General features: G+C 36.8%; 1 protein-coding gene and 1 long non-coding RNA gene across 9 annotated transcripts in view; one reads left to right on the forward strand and one right to left on the reverse strand.

The window, feature by feature from the left end:
* UEVLD (UEV and lactate/malate dehyrogenase domains) overlaps positions 1 to 14,457 on the forward strand; it is a 50,254-nt gene that overhangs the window by 12,906 nt on the left and 22,891 nt on the right. For 5 of the 8 annotated variants that reach the window (XR_011995078.1, XM_025988176.2, XM_025988177.2 and 2 more), the window contains exons 4-7: positions 4,505 to 4,668; positions 8,413 to 8,548; positions 9,227 to 9,345; positions 13,105 to 13,207. Coding sequence is in view for 6 of the 8 variants with exons in the window: in XM_025988176.2 (XP_025843961.2) it covers positions 4,505 to 4,668; positions 8,413 to 8,548; positions 9,227 to 9,345; positions 13,105 to 13,207 (522 nt within the window). In the remaining 2 variants the exon portion in view is untranslated. Of the gene's footprint in view, positions 1 to 4,504; positions 4,669 to 8,412; positions 8,549 to 9,226; positions 9,754 to 11,478; positions 12,490 to 13,104; positions 13,208 to 14,457 lie in introns of those variants that run through there. The other 3 variants (XR_011995079.1, XM_072725442.1, XM_025988178.2) reach the window with 3 other exon arrangements.
* Positions 331 to 14,457, reverse strand: part of LOC112911567 (uncharacterized) — a 40,740-nt gene continuing 26,613 nt past the window's right edge. The window contains exons 2-3 of the long non-coding RNA XR_003233389.2: positions 1,313 to 1,414; positions 331 to 465 (exon numbers count right to left, since the gene is read on the reverse strand). This is a non-coding gene — a long non-coding RNA (uncharacterized lncRNA). The remainder of the gene's footprint in view (positions 466 to 1,312; positions 1,415 to 14,457) is intronic.

Below are 14,457 nucleotides of genomic sequence, written 5' to 3' on the forward strand. Positions count from 1 at the left end.
TGCCTCAACGCCTTTATTCAGATATGATCCCCATTACTTGTGTTCTGCATTTATTATGATTAGGTGTTAAAAAAGAGAGAGAGAGAGAATTATTGCCCACCCCAATGATTGATTGGTTGATTGACTTCATTCCTATTAGCCACCCCAGTGATGTCAAGGGCAGTTATATTTTACAGAGGAGCTCATGAATTTAAATGAATCACAGCTTAGTAGCATTTCAGTTTCAAGGACAATGAGGGAAAGTAACAGGAAGGCATAAAACTTACTTTAATATCATTGGTATGATGACCCTCATTGGCATTCTGCATCTCCAAGAGCCAAGAAGTTATTTCACTGATTCTCCCACTGGGTCTTCCAAGGTGGTAATGGTACCTGCAGTATCTTCATTTTTTCAGTACATTCTTTTTTCTTCTTTGCTTTTGAGTAGAATTATATCAACTCAATATAATCCACGCTAGTTATTTCCTGTTGATCAGAAGGTCAGAATGTATTATCCCTCTTGTCTGTAAAATGGTACAAAAATGGAGCCTCACTCTAAAATTAGGAGGATTAGGGGATCCCTGGGTGGTGCAGCAGTTTGGCGCCTGCCTTTGGCCCAGGGCGCGATCCTGGAGACCCGGGATCGAATCCCACGTCGGGCTCCCAGTGCATGGAGCCTGCTTCTCCCTCTGCCTATGTCTCTGCCTCTCTCTCTCTCTCTGTGTGACTATCATAAATAAATTTAAAAAAAATTAAAATAAAATAAAAATAAAATTAGGAGGATTAAATGAATTACTGTAAGTAAAGCTCTTGGCATAATGCCTGGTAAATAATAAATGTTTAATAAATTATTGTCTGCCTATATTTTTCACTTTCTAGTTTTATTAGTATAATAATAATATATACTCACACTAAAACAATTTAAACAATTGAGAAAGGAAGTGGTTAAGCTTATACCTAACTTTCCACCCAGTCCTAATTTCCCGAATAAATCTTCCATCGGTATTTCCTTATGTATACTTGCAGACATTTTCTAGATTATTTATTATCTTCAAGATAGTGTCAAGGTTGTGATGACACTTTTTCTTCATCCACTCATTTAGAGATGTGTATTCATCTTAATAAGATGATACCCATCTGAACTTTACTTACAGCTAAGTTAAATTATATTTTTATGATATAATTACTTCAGATCCAAGAACTCTACCAGCAGTTCTGACTCTTTGGTAATGAATTACTGAAATCTAAATGGGCAGGGTACAAGGCAGGACATTTGTCGACCAAAAAGAATGGGAAAGAAGGAAGAAGAGAACAAATCAGTAGTGAAGCTTACCAGTTAGACACAGGAATCCTGTTCACTGGTTGCTTTGCCAAGCATGGGCTATTCAAATGCATGGATGTTGCTGGGGAGGCGCATTGCAGGAGGCAGCAGATCCTTGATCAATTAAGAAGTTACCATCAATAGACATTCCTTTTCTTTAATGTGTAGTGATTAGTGGCACCATCAGGATTTGTCCTACTTCTCCAGCAATATTATGAAACAAAAAAAAATCTGCGTGGTCTAGAACAGTGGCTTTCTAATGTTTTGATTGTGACGCATAATAAATAGTTTTATATACATAGCTAGCATACACATGCACGCATACACACTATATACGTGTATATGAAACACTATACTACCTGTCATATATTCTATTTTCTTTTCAATTCCATTTTAAAATATTGCTTGCAGCCTACTAAATTAATTTTGTGACCCTACCAAATTAATTATTGTGGCCACAATTTGAAAAACACTACTTTAGAGAGTATATAACATTCAACAGAGTACTTCTGGAGGAATTTGATGGTGTGTCTCAGTACCTGTCAGTCACTTTGTGGTGCTGTGATCACATGACTTCATAATCATAGAATTATCTATCATCAATAGCTATGCTTATACCCAAATTGTAAATACTTAGACACTATGGCGACAGATATTAACTAGACTTATGGATCATTTTGGGGTAAATACAAGTAATTATGGTAATAACAAGTGGTAATTACCACAATAATATTGTGGTAATAACAAGTCATTATGTTGTACAGTGAAACTAATGTTGTATGTCCATTATATCTCAGTTTTTAAAATTGTTTTTAAAACTGAGACAAAAGTAGAGGAGGAGTGTGATTCTGAGAACTGATAGGAAAAAATAGACCCACAAGTATCAGGACATTTCTATACTGATTTTCAATCCTACCTGCACATTAGAATTACATGGGAAGCTTTTAAAAAAATTCTATCCAGGGATCCCTGGGTGGCGCAGCGGTTTGGCGCCTGCCTTTGGCCCAGGGCGCGATCCTGGAGACCCCGGATCGAATCCCACATCAGGCTCCCGGTGCATGGAGCCTGCTTCTTTCTCCGCCTGTGTCTCTGCCTCTCTCTCTCTCTCTCTCTCTCTCTCTGTGACTATCATAAATAAATAAATAATTAATTAATTAAAAAAAAAATTCTATCCACACCCCATCCCACTGAATCAGTAACTTTGGGGGAGTGGCCTGGCTATTGGGATGTTTCCAAGTACCTTAAGTGAGTCTACCATGCAGATATGGCTGAGTATCATTGTATCCTTAGAGGAGGAAGCAAGATGAGAAAAGCTGTCAGTGGGAGGAGGATTTCCTTAGCAAGAAACGGATTGCAGTGGAAAATAAAACTTTTAATTTAGACCCGGCCTATTTCCAAAATGGGTTTTAGGTAAATTGCAAAAATTGCCAACCCTACATGGTACCATGTCATGTATTTTTCTAAGCATTTTACATACCTTAACTAATTCCATCCTCAGAGCAACCTTGTGGGGTAGGAGCTATTATTATTACTATTTTATAGATTAAGGAATTGAAGCACAGAAAAGTTAAGGAATTTGCCTAAAATCATATAGCTAGTCATGGGTAAAACTAGAATTTGAACCTAGACATTCTTGCTCCTGAGCAGCCATATTCATAAATACAGTGAAAGACATGCAGTAAGACTATGAAAGCAGGAATGACTATCAGAAGATACAGTAGAACAGCTAAGGTAACTGATCAGATTTGTAGTTTAAGTTTGGTTTTGCATTTTTATTAGGTTTAGCTTTGGGCTTCCTGGCAATCAGGGCAGTCAGTGGGCATAATGTATGTACGTGGCTTTTGTTCTCAGTAGGCATAATGTATGTACATGGTTAACAATGGAAGAGCATGCATGCCTGTCTCTTGGTATGCCAAAATTTAAGAACCACTAGACAAGGGGACTGATAAGGTTATTTTCAGGTCTACGTTCTGTGTTACCTAACCCAGCTCATTCGCAATTAATGAGGAACTTGAAGGTCAGTATCAAATGTATCAAATTCATCTTTGTTAATTCATCCATTTTTAATTTGTTCATTCTTATATAAGAAACTTCTTGTCAGACAGTATGTTAGGCACTATACTTGATGCAGGGGATCTAGAAATGAATAATACATAATCCCCTGGAAGTTTACAATGTGAAAGGAAACACAAACCTGTAAGGAGGTAACTTCAGTGCAGAATAAGTATAAAAATAGAAGTGTCTGCTGCTTTTCAAAAGAGTTGCAATAGCTCCATTTGGGTGGAACAAAGAAGGTTATGTAGAAAAGATGCTATATCCCAAATTCCTGGCATAGTAGCTCCTGTAAATATTTATTGAATTTAATTAGATGAACTGGCCATTGTCTTATTTAACTTTCTTCAAGTGTTATGCTGGTGCTTTACACCATGGGAACATGAAAATGGAGAAGTAGGCCTTGATTTATACAAATCCTTTACATATACACTTAACTACAGATCTTATTTTTTTTAAGATTTTATTTATTCATGAGAGACACAGAGAGAGAGAGAGAGGCAGAGACACAGGCAGAGGGAGAAGCAGGCTCCTGTGGGACCCAGGAAATTTAACAAAAATCCCCTACCCCTGGACAAGCAGAGCAGGACTAACTCCATTTTGTGCTGTACCTGCCATCTCCAGTATGGCCCCCACATGACCTGCTTATTGCTTAAGGCGCTGCCTCACCCTAGTCAAGCCACTGGGCACACCCTAATTGGAAATCGGCTCAATGATAGGCCAGTTCAAATGGATACTTTAGGGTAAAATGTAATTCAATCGGCCACCTGCTTGTGGACCTACCACTGTGCAACTTTCTGCGTATCCCATTGGCCATTGGCCCCTATAAAGCTGCTACGCCTCTTAGTCTCAGAGTCCAAGTCCCTGAGTCCCTGTACTGTACCGCTGTGTCAGATATACTCGGACCCAAGCTCGAGCTTGTAAATAAACCCTCGTGTGTTTGCATCGGTGTCGGCTCCTTGGTGGTTTCTCAAATTCACGATCTTGAGCACAACAGCTCCATACAGGGACACCCTGGGCCGAAGGCAGGCGCCAAACCCCTGAGCCACCCAGGGATCCCCTAAACTACACATCTTAAAATGCCACCTTGCTGTATCATGAATGTAATGTGCATACTTCATCATTGTCTGAAAGTGTGTTTGTCTCAAATAGGTAATACCTATAACATACCAATTCGTCTGTGGATTTTGGATTCCCACCCGTTTGCTCCCCCCATTTGCTTCTTAAAGCCAACCGCAAACATGGGAATCTCAGTTGGAAAACATGTGGATGCTAAAGGCAGAATTTACTTGCCCTATCTTCAAAACTGGAGCCATGTAAGATCAATTTGGATTTTCTTTTATGAGTCTTTTATTTTTTTGAGTATTTCTCTTTATCCTAATGGTACAAATAAGTTACTGAATTTTCTTTCAATGGTATTTCTCACATGAACTTTAAAAGTAATTTGAAATTGAGCTCCCTGGAGTCACCCAAGTTCCAGAACCCCAGTGGCAAAAAGCAGCCTGCATGAAGTGCTGTCTCTAACTATTACTGGGAGCTCAATTATTTGGAACCAACTATTATTTGCTCCCCCTCTTTTTATGGTTGTTTACTGCTTGATAAAGCACATGAAAAGCTACTGGCAAGATAATGGATACTATTTCTTAGTCCCTCCTTATTAAAGATTCTTACGTAATATATGTATTTATTTGTAGTTTTGCCTGCTTTTTACTTTTATGTAAATTGAAGCATACTGTATATAACCTTCTGTTATGTGTTTTGTTTTAACTGAACATTTTTAAAAATTCATTCACAGTGATATATGGAACTAGTTTATTTAGTTCATAAGTTTTCACATTATGCAGTTTTGTTTTCTGCATTTTTTTCATCTACCATTATGCTGAGCACTTCTCATTTTAAACAATATTTTCAAAATACATGGTCTTTAATTGGTTACCTGATACCACATAAAGATATTGGCATTATGTATTTACAAATTGCTCTATTGTTAGAAATTTAATAATGAGCATCCTTAAAGATAAAGATATGCAAACATAAGGGTGTATATATTATAAATCTTTAATAATTTAGTAATGATAAATCTCTAGGAATGGAATTACTGGATCAAAGTTTATAAATGTTTTGAAGGCTATTCTTACATATTGCCAAATTGGCCTCCAGAAGATGGACAAAATGTATGTCTATGATCACTTGAAATCAGCATAGAATACCTCTTTTTCAGCACCCATGTTCTGGCAGAAAGTATTATTATTAAAACAAAACAAACTTTTGCTTATCTCCATATATTTATTTAGAAGGGTATATAATGTGTTCTCATTTTTGGAAGTAAGATTTTTATGAAAGGATAATTTATAATATATTTATACGTATCCAAGAAGTTGTGGGACAGGAGGACCAGGAATCCTTGAAAGAGACCAGGGATAGATAGGTCAAGCGTCAAGTATAGCTGGAGTAAAGGATGGTGTTAGGATTACAACTTTTTATTTTATATACATCTCATAAGAAAGCATGCAGTTATGGGCATGTTTTACTTTGTTTTTATACTTTTCTGTATTTTTAATATGTATAAAACCTTTAAAAAAATAAAATACAAAAAGAAGTGATGCACACCAAGTAGTTGGCAATGGAGAATAGGTGGAGGAACATTGACCTTTTACTTTATGAATTTGTAGGTCATTTGCATTATTTGGTGATTTTAATAAATAAGATTGATAGATCAACGTGATAAATTAGGCATAATAAAAATTTGTCAGTTGGAGGGACCTTAATGTTTTTCTGTTATTGGAGAAATTGAAATCTTTCTCATATATTAATCAGTCATGTATGTTCCTTCTTTTTTGAATTGTCTTCTGTCTCCATCCATTTTTACCCTTTTTTTTTTTTTTAAGCTATCCTCAAACAGTATTTTGACATCTCTAGCCTATTGTGGGAATTCATATTTCCTGTTTCCCTTTTCTCATTTTCACTTGCATCTCTTTTCAGAGTTTTGTTTGTATGGTAAATACTCAGATAATAGTCTAGCTGAGGTTGTGCTTGACTTCAGACAATATTGGTTTCATTTTACTATTCTGAACCTTTTTATTATACGCTAAAACTAGATTTTTTAAAAAGATTTTATTCATGAGAGACACAGAGAGAGAGGCAGAAACTTAGGCAGAGGGAGAAGCAGGCCCCCTCCAGGGAGCTTGATGTGGGACTCAATCCCAGGACCCCAAGATCACCATGTGAGCCGATGGCAGATGCTCAACCAACTGAGCCACCCAGGTGCCCCTAGTTTCTTTTTTTTTAATTTAATTAATTTATTTATTTATTTTTAATATTTTTTTTATTTATTCATAGAGACACACACAGAGAGAGGCAGAGACAGAGGCAGAGGGAGAAGCAGGCTCCATGCAGAGAGCCTGACATGGGACTCGATCCTGGGTCTCCAGGAGGTGCTAAACCGCTGCACCACCGGGGCTGCCCCTCTTTTTTTTAAAAATAGAATTAGGGATCCCTGGGTGGCGCAGCGGTTTGGCGCCTGCCTTTGGCCCAGGGCGCGATCCTGGAGACCCAGGATCGAATCCCACGTCGGGCTCCCGGTGCATGGAGCCTGCTTCTCCCTCTGCCTGTGTCTCTGCCTCTCTCTCTCTCCGTGTGACTATCATAAATAAATAGAAATAAATAAATAAATAAATAAAAAAATAAAAATAAATAAAAATAGAATTAGAACTAGTCTTAAGAAGACATTACATTATTTTTTTTTTTAATTTTTTTTTTTAATTTTTTATTTATTTATGATAGTCACAGAGAGAGAGAGAGAGAGAGAGGCAGAGACACAGGCGGAGGGAGAAGCAGGCTCCATGCACCGGGAGCCCGATGTGGGATTCGATCCCGGGTCTCCAGGATCGCGCCCTGGGCCAAAGGCAGGCGCCAAACCGCTGCGCCACCCAGGGATCCCCATTACATTATTTAAATTGTCCTATTTAAAAGTACTACAGTAACTTTAAGTTCCTCGTGTGGTTGGAATTATAATTATGTAGTACAATTACACAGAATTTTGGAGCTGAAGGAATCTAGAAATGCCTAGACCAAGGATTACAGACATTTTCCATAAGAGATTCAATGTGCTGTGTTAGACCTATATTTTAGACAATATTTACTAACATATTTAGGGGTGAAAAGGTATTGGATCTGCAATTTATTCTCAGTTGGTTCAGAAAAATATGGAGAGGGAAAGAGACTGAGAAAATATGTGCTAAAATGTTAACATTTGAGTGATATGGGTGAAGAATATATGAAAATTCATTGTACTTTTTTGCAACTTTTCTTAAGTCTGCAATTATTTCACAATTAAATAAGTAAAATAAGGGGGGGGGGCGCACCTGGATGTCTCAGTCGGTTAAGCATCTATCTGCCTTCAGCTCAGGTCATGATCTCAGGATCCTGGGATGGAGCCCCTCATTCACCTCCGCTCCCTGCCCAGTGAGGAGCCTGCTTCTCCCTCTCCCTTTGCCCCTCCCCCTGCTCGGTTCTCTCTCTCTCTCTCTCTTTCTCTCTCTCTCAAATAAAATTACTTTAAAAAGTCAAATAAAAAGATAGGCAGATGGTTCCTGAACATATAAGTACTTTGCTATAAGCACATTCATGTTATTTTCTCATCTTTCGGAGATGTAGACTAGCATTTCTCTAATTTTCAGTTAAAAGAATTAAGTAATTTTTCGGTTAATACTATCATGTAATTTGTATGGTAGTTTTCCAAAAATAAGAGCATAATGTAAAACTTTCTTTTAGTTAACTTTAGATAATGTATAGGTTAAGAAGGTAATATTCTTTTTTTTTTTTTAAAGATTTTATTTTATTCATTCATGAGAGAGACAGAGAGAGAGAGAAAGAGGCAGGCAGAGGGAGAAAGCAGGCTCCCCACAAGGAGCCCAATGTGGGACTCAATCCTGGATCCCCAGGATCACGCCCCAAGCCGAAGGCAGACGCCCAACCACTGAGCCCCCCAGGTGTCCCAAGAAGGTAGTATTCTTTAGGAAATTTTTTGCATAACTTTTCCTTTTGTGTGTATTCTGCAGCCTAAATCTGTCATTGTTGGACTAATTAAAGAAATGATTGCCAAGTTTCAAGAGGAACTTCCCCTGTATTCTCTATCATCATCTGATGAGGCACGGCAGGTAGACTTGCTAGCCTATATTGCAAAAATCACTGAAGGTTTGTATTTTTTGTTAATCAGAGAGTTATGAATTTACATTTTCTCACTAACATCTTTTACTCTCTGCAAATGGATTTCTATAAATAAAAATATTCATGTATCTGTACATATCTGTGTTGAATCAAAAATTCTTTCCTTATACATCTGTCATAGGGTGTTACCATATAGTTCCAATGAATGTGGTTTCTTAAAATGTGAAAGCTTACTCTTATACTGACAGATAAAACAATTTGTGTTTGTTCAAAATTACTTGATATATATTAATGATCCCAAACCTTTTTCATTATATACTTAAGTATCTTTTTGCCTCATTCAATATTGGGCCAGAAAATCTCTGATTCTCCATGTTTCTCATTGAGGATAAGTCAGATATCCACACTTATGAAAGTCAGTAAGGCATTGAACATTTTTGCCTTATAGACCAGAGCAGTAAGAATCAGAATGTTTTTCAGAATTATGGAAATCCTATTTTTTAGTCTTAGGCTCTATTGAGGAGAATATTTACTGAGATTCCTGTTTGTCTTGCATTTCACTTGTTCAAGTATTTTCGAATGCTTATGGAGTAGCATCATGTTTTCTGTCCAAGCTATTGAAGGTTGGTGTACTTTTTTAAGATGCTAAAAAAGATTTTTTTATATTATTTCAAAACTCTCATGATAATTCACTTTTATTTCTAGGTGTCTCAGACATAAATTCAAAGAACTGGGTAAATCATGAGCATAAAACCGTCAATAAAATTACTGTGGTTGGAGGTGGAGAACTGGGTATTGCCTGCACATTAGCAATCTCAGCAAAGGTATGTAAACATAGTGGTTAGATATCCATCTATCACTTTGCTAGACTTTTAGGTAGTTTGTGTTTAACATACAAGAAATAATGGCTTCATTTTGTCATGTGGAAAAAACTCATTTTACCTTAAAATGTATTTAGTAACTTGGCAAAAAAAAAACCAAAAAAACAAAAAACTGAAAGCTCTCATCAGGAATATTGCTTCTTAATTAGTACTTGGAATAGGCTTTTAAAAAGTTATTTGAAATAAATAGATGATAGATAGATAGATGATAGATAGATAGATAGATAGATAGATAGATAGATAGATAGATAGATAGAGATTTGAACAGCATCCCTGGGTGGCTCAGCAGTTTAGCGCCTGCCTTCGGCCCAGGGCGTGATCCTGGAGTCCCAGGATCGAGTCCCACGTCAGGCTTCTGCATGGAGCCTGCTTCTCCCTCTGCCTGTGTCTCTGCCTCTCTGTGTCTCTCATGAATAAATAAATACAATTTTTTTTAAAAAAGTGATTTGAACAATGGGCTCATCATCCTATTCCAAGGGAAACCTCAACCTGACATTCATCTGACTTGTCACCAATTCCTTTGTGCTTTCTTAGTCATGCTGCTTTAATTAAGCTCTTATTTAATGTAATACTTAATTTTAGCTCTTTCTAAAATTAACATTTTTTTCTTAAAGATTGCCTTTTCTTGTGTAATTACTCTATATTCTCTTAAGATAATAATTTCTAAGTTAATATTTTACACTAGCTTGAAATTTCTTTATTTTTTCATCAGTCCTTTTTACTAGATCTTTTTGTATATAAATTATTTTCAGGAAAGCTTAAATTCCCTTCCAGAGAAGTTCAAAAGACCCTCCAGGGTCCCAGTATCATGGTAACAGCATGTCTGTGTCTTTTCAGGGATGTAGCCCAGCGTAGAATAGCTGTTCCTCTCTGTTTATTTGGTAGCTGACATTTTGTTTTTACTTTTCTATTAAAATGTTTTCATCTAAGTTCTTTCCTTTTTACTTCAGACTCGCATATGTCTCAGAGATAGGTTCTACTTTAGTAAATAATTAAATTATATCCAGGGAGCTAGAAAATTTTAAAAGCTGGCTGTGTAGAACAACATATGCTGACGTTCGACTTCGCTTCATTTCCTCCACCCTCCATCTGAATATACTAACTAGTCAATCTCTCTTAATTGGAATTTGAACTGTTTTCAGTTCCTTTGTTATAAATAGAATCCTTCCATAAATACTGCTTTACGAGTTGCTTATTTTCTCCTCTGAATTTTCTTTTAGGTGTACATAATCTCAAAAACAGTACTAGTGAATCAGAGGGCATGAATGGTCTTTATGGCATTTATTACATATTGCTAGTTGCGCTTCAGAAAGGCAGATTTATGCTGCTCATAACAGTTATGCACATCAATCTGATTTTTTGACATCCTTAACAGTATTGAGTTTTATCAATTTTGTTGAGTTTTGGTAAGTACAAGAAGGCCTCTTAAAGTCATGTTTCTTTACCATCTCACTATCAGTACTCCTTTGTATACTGTCCAAATGGAAATTTTGTTCCATTTTCTTTGTAAATGTTAATATTTTGATACAAGATACATGCAATGTTATGATACAGTAGTAGTCATAATAATACCAGTAGTAGTGGTGGTCATAGCACCAGCAACTGACCTTTACTGATTGAATGCTTACTAGGTGCCAGGCGCTCAGCTAAACACTTGACTAATTTTTACTAAATTTTACCTAATCCTATATGTTGGGTACTATCATTACTACCGTTTTAAGGATGAAGTTGCATAATTTGCCCAAAGCCACACTGTTAATAAATGGAGGCAGGATTTGAAGTAAGGCAGTCTATTTACAGAGCCTGTATCCTAAATCTTTACTACTCAGCCTGTGGCTTTCAGACCAGCAGCACTGGTGATACCTGAGATCTTATTGGAGTTGTATTATCTAAGGTCCCACCCCAGACCTATGGAAACGAATCTGCATTTTGACACAAAACCCCTGGTGTCCCATGTGCTGCACTGATCTAAATTGTGATCCCCTCCCGCCCCTTTTTTTTTTTTTTAAGATTTTATTTGTTTATTCATGAGAGACGCAGAGAGAGAGGCAGAGACACAGGCAGAGGGAGAAGCAGGCTCCCTGTGGGGAACCTGATGCAGGACTCAATCTTAGGACCCCAGGATCATGACCTAAGCCAAAGGCAGATGCTCAACCACTGAGCTACCCAGTGGCTGAATGATGATCCCTTAAAGTATGGGAAATTCTGCTTTAAGCCATAATGTTATCCTGCTTCATTATTGCTATCGTCCTTACAGACAGACATTAGGTCATTTCTAGCTCTTTAAATATCCTTATACATGTTGTATTATGTTACCTATGTACTAATAAACTTGTAGGATAATTTCTGTAAATGAGATAGATGGATTAAAGGAATTACCATTTTTAATTAGCAATAATCAAGCCTTGGATAAACCTCATTGGTACTGCGCAAAGCTGAAATTACGCTTTTTAAATTTTGGTAGAACTTGTCAAATTATCCTCCCTATCAGTTGTACCAGTTCATTCCCATATCCATAGTATGTAAGAATGCCTGTTTTCCCACATTATTGTTGTTAAACTTTTGGGTCTTTCTGTGTCTCATAATTAAAAATGATAACTCAGTTTTCTTTGCATTTCTCTTTTAAGTGTAGTTGACAGTAATAAAATTAATAGGTACAAGTTATAGAGGACTTCTCTCTGCCAGCTCTGGGTCACATAGTAATCCTCATAGCCCCATGAAATAAGGCGAAGTTCAGTGACTTGCCCAGTGTCACAGAGCTAATAATACTATAGATGGGTTTTCTTTTGTACTTTCTGCCTGGCAGTCTGGTGGATCCCTGGGTATTCTTGCCTCTGTACCCTAATATAGGAAAGATCCTCAAACTGCTTACCACTTTAGAAGAAGACCTTCCATAGGGTACCTGGGTGACTCAGTTAAGCATCTGCCTGCAGCTCAGGTCATGATCTCAGGGTCCTGGGATCCAGCTGCACATTGGGCTCCCTGTTCAGTGGGGAGTCTTCTCCATCTCCCTCTGCCCCTCCTCACTGCTTGTGTTTTTTTCTCTCTCTCTCAAATAAATAAATAAATCTTTAAAGAAAAGAAAAAGAAAAATACCCGTAAAGGTAACTTGACTCTGAGAAATTTCTGTGCCGTCATTTACAGTTAGCCTACTGTGGCAACCAGAGAGCCATCTACAGGCATGTGGAGTGTTTTCCATTAGATATCTGGGAAGAGTTCTACATGATAATAGGATTTTATTTTAGATTTATTATCTTTTTTTTTAAAGAGAAACTTGGCATTGGTATTGACTTTCATGCTAGAAATGAGGCAATAAATTAGAGCAAAAAATCACTCTCAGTACTTTCAAAATGGAAATTATGACATTAAAATGAAAACATAAACTCAAGAAACAGCAGCAAATGTATTCAGTGCACCAAATTATCTTAATTACTCCTGTCCCATCAAAGGAAATCTGCAATCTGTGACTTCTGGGTTAAGTCCTACTAGATCCCAATTTTCTGTTAAGCCTAAAGGATCACATTTCAAAAGTTCATAGTAGTTTCTTGCTTGCACATCCTTTTCACTGCTATTATATTACCTTTTCTTCATAAGACAGCATACGAGGCTGTGCATTCTCCTTTAGCTTCACTTCTGAATGAACTTAAATTGAGTAACTGGCTGTGTTTGTGTAATGCTGTATGTTCTTATTATACTGTACAGGGCATTGCAGACAGACTGGTCCTCTTGGACCTCTCAGAAGAGACGAAAGGAGGGGTAATGGACCTTGACATCTTTAGCCTGCCTAATGTGGAGATCAGCAAAGGTCTGGTTATTCTGCTTATAAGATGCTTGCCTCATATTTGAGTCCTAGAATTTTTTTTTAATACACTTTTTTTTAGAACAGTTTTAAGTTCATAGCAACATTGAATGGAAGGTTTCCCATATATATCCCTTTATCCCTGCACGTGGACAGCCTCCCCTATTATTAGCATTCCCCACTAGAGTGGCACAATTGATGAGCCTACCTTGACACATCATTAATCATCCAAAAGTCATAATTTACATTGGGGTTCCTTCTTGGTGTTGTACATTCTGTGGGTATGGACAAATCTATAATGACATGTATTTACCATTATAGTATCTTTTACTACCCCCAAAATCCTCTGTGCCCTGCCTTGAGTCATAGAATTTTAATGCTAAGAAGCATTAAAGATCACCTAGTCCAAGTTCCTCATTTTACATATTGGGGAAACTAAGATTCAGATAAATAAAGTGACTTATCCAAAGCCATACAGATTGTAATTGATTATATAAACAAGAGTCAGATGAGCAGATAACATTCTTATTGGTCAGAAGGATTTATTCTGTCTTTGACTTAAGCTACAGTATAAATTTGTTTTCTTTGATTGGTTCCATGCTCATAATATATTGGTTAAGAGCACTGGTTCTAGAGTTGGGGGTCCGTCCCAACTCTGCCACATTATAACTCTGGCATTTGTCAGGTTTTATAACCTCTCAAAGTTTAGTTTTATCATCTACGAAGTGGGAATAATACTATATCTTGGTATATGTCAGAGTTAAGATTTTTACAAAAAATGCATATGGCTTTCACCAAAAATATATTGTTAAAATAAGTCTTAATAAGAACAAAAAAGACTTTGTATTCTTTTTTTTTTTTTAATTTATTTATTTATGATAGTCACAGAGAGAGAGAGAGAGAGAGAGGCAGAGACACAGGCAGAGGGAGAAGCAGGCTCCATGCACCGGGAGCCCGATGTGGGATTCGATCCCAGGTCTCCAGGATCGCGCCCTGGGCCAAAGGCAGGTGTCAAACCGCTGCACCACCCAGGGATCCCGATTTTGTATTCTTAATAAATAAAAATATAAATATTAGGAAAGTAGTTTTTATCTCATCTTAATTTAAATATCTGCATATATTTTATAATGTCCATAGTGTACTAATACAGACATATATGTAGGTAAATACCGATTTGGGGATGTGGGCTTAAAATACATATATTTTAATTATATATATATATATATATATATATATATATATATATATATATAATT

This window comes from Vulpes vulpes, chromosome 11, assembly GCF_048418805.1.
Source record: "Vulpes vulpes isolate BD-2025 chromosome 11, VulVul3, whole genome shotgun sequence".
Classification (NCBI taxonomy): domain Eukaryota; kingdom Metazoa; phylum Chordata; class Mammalia; order Carnivora; family Canidae; genus Vulpes; species Vulpes vulpes.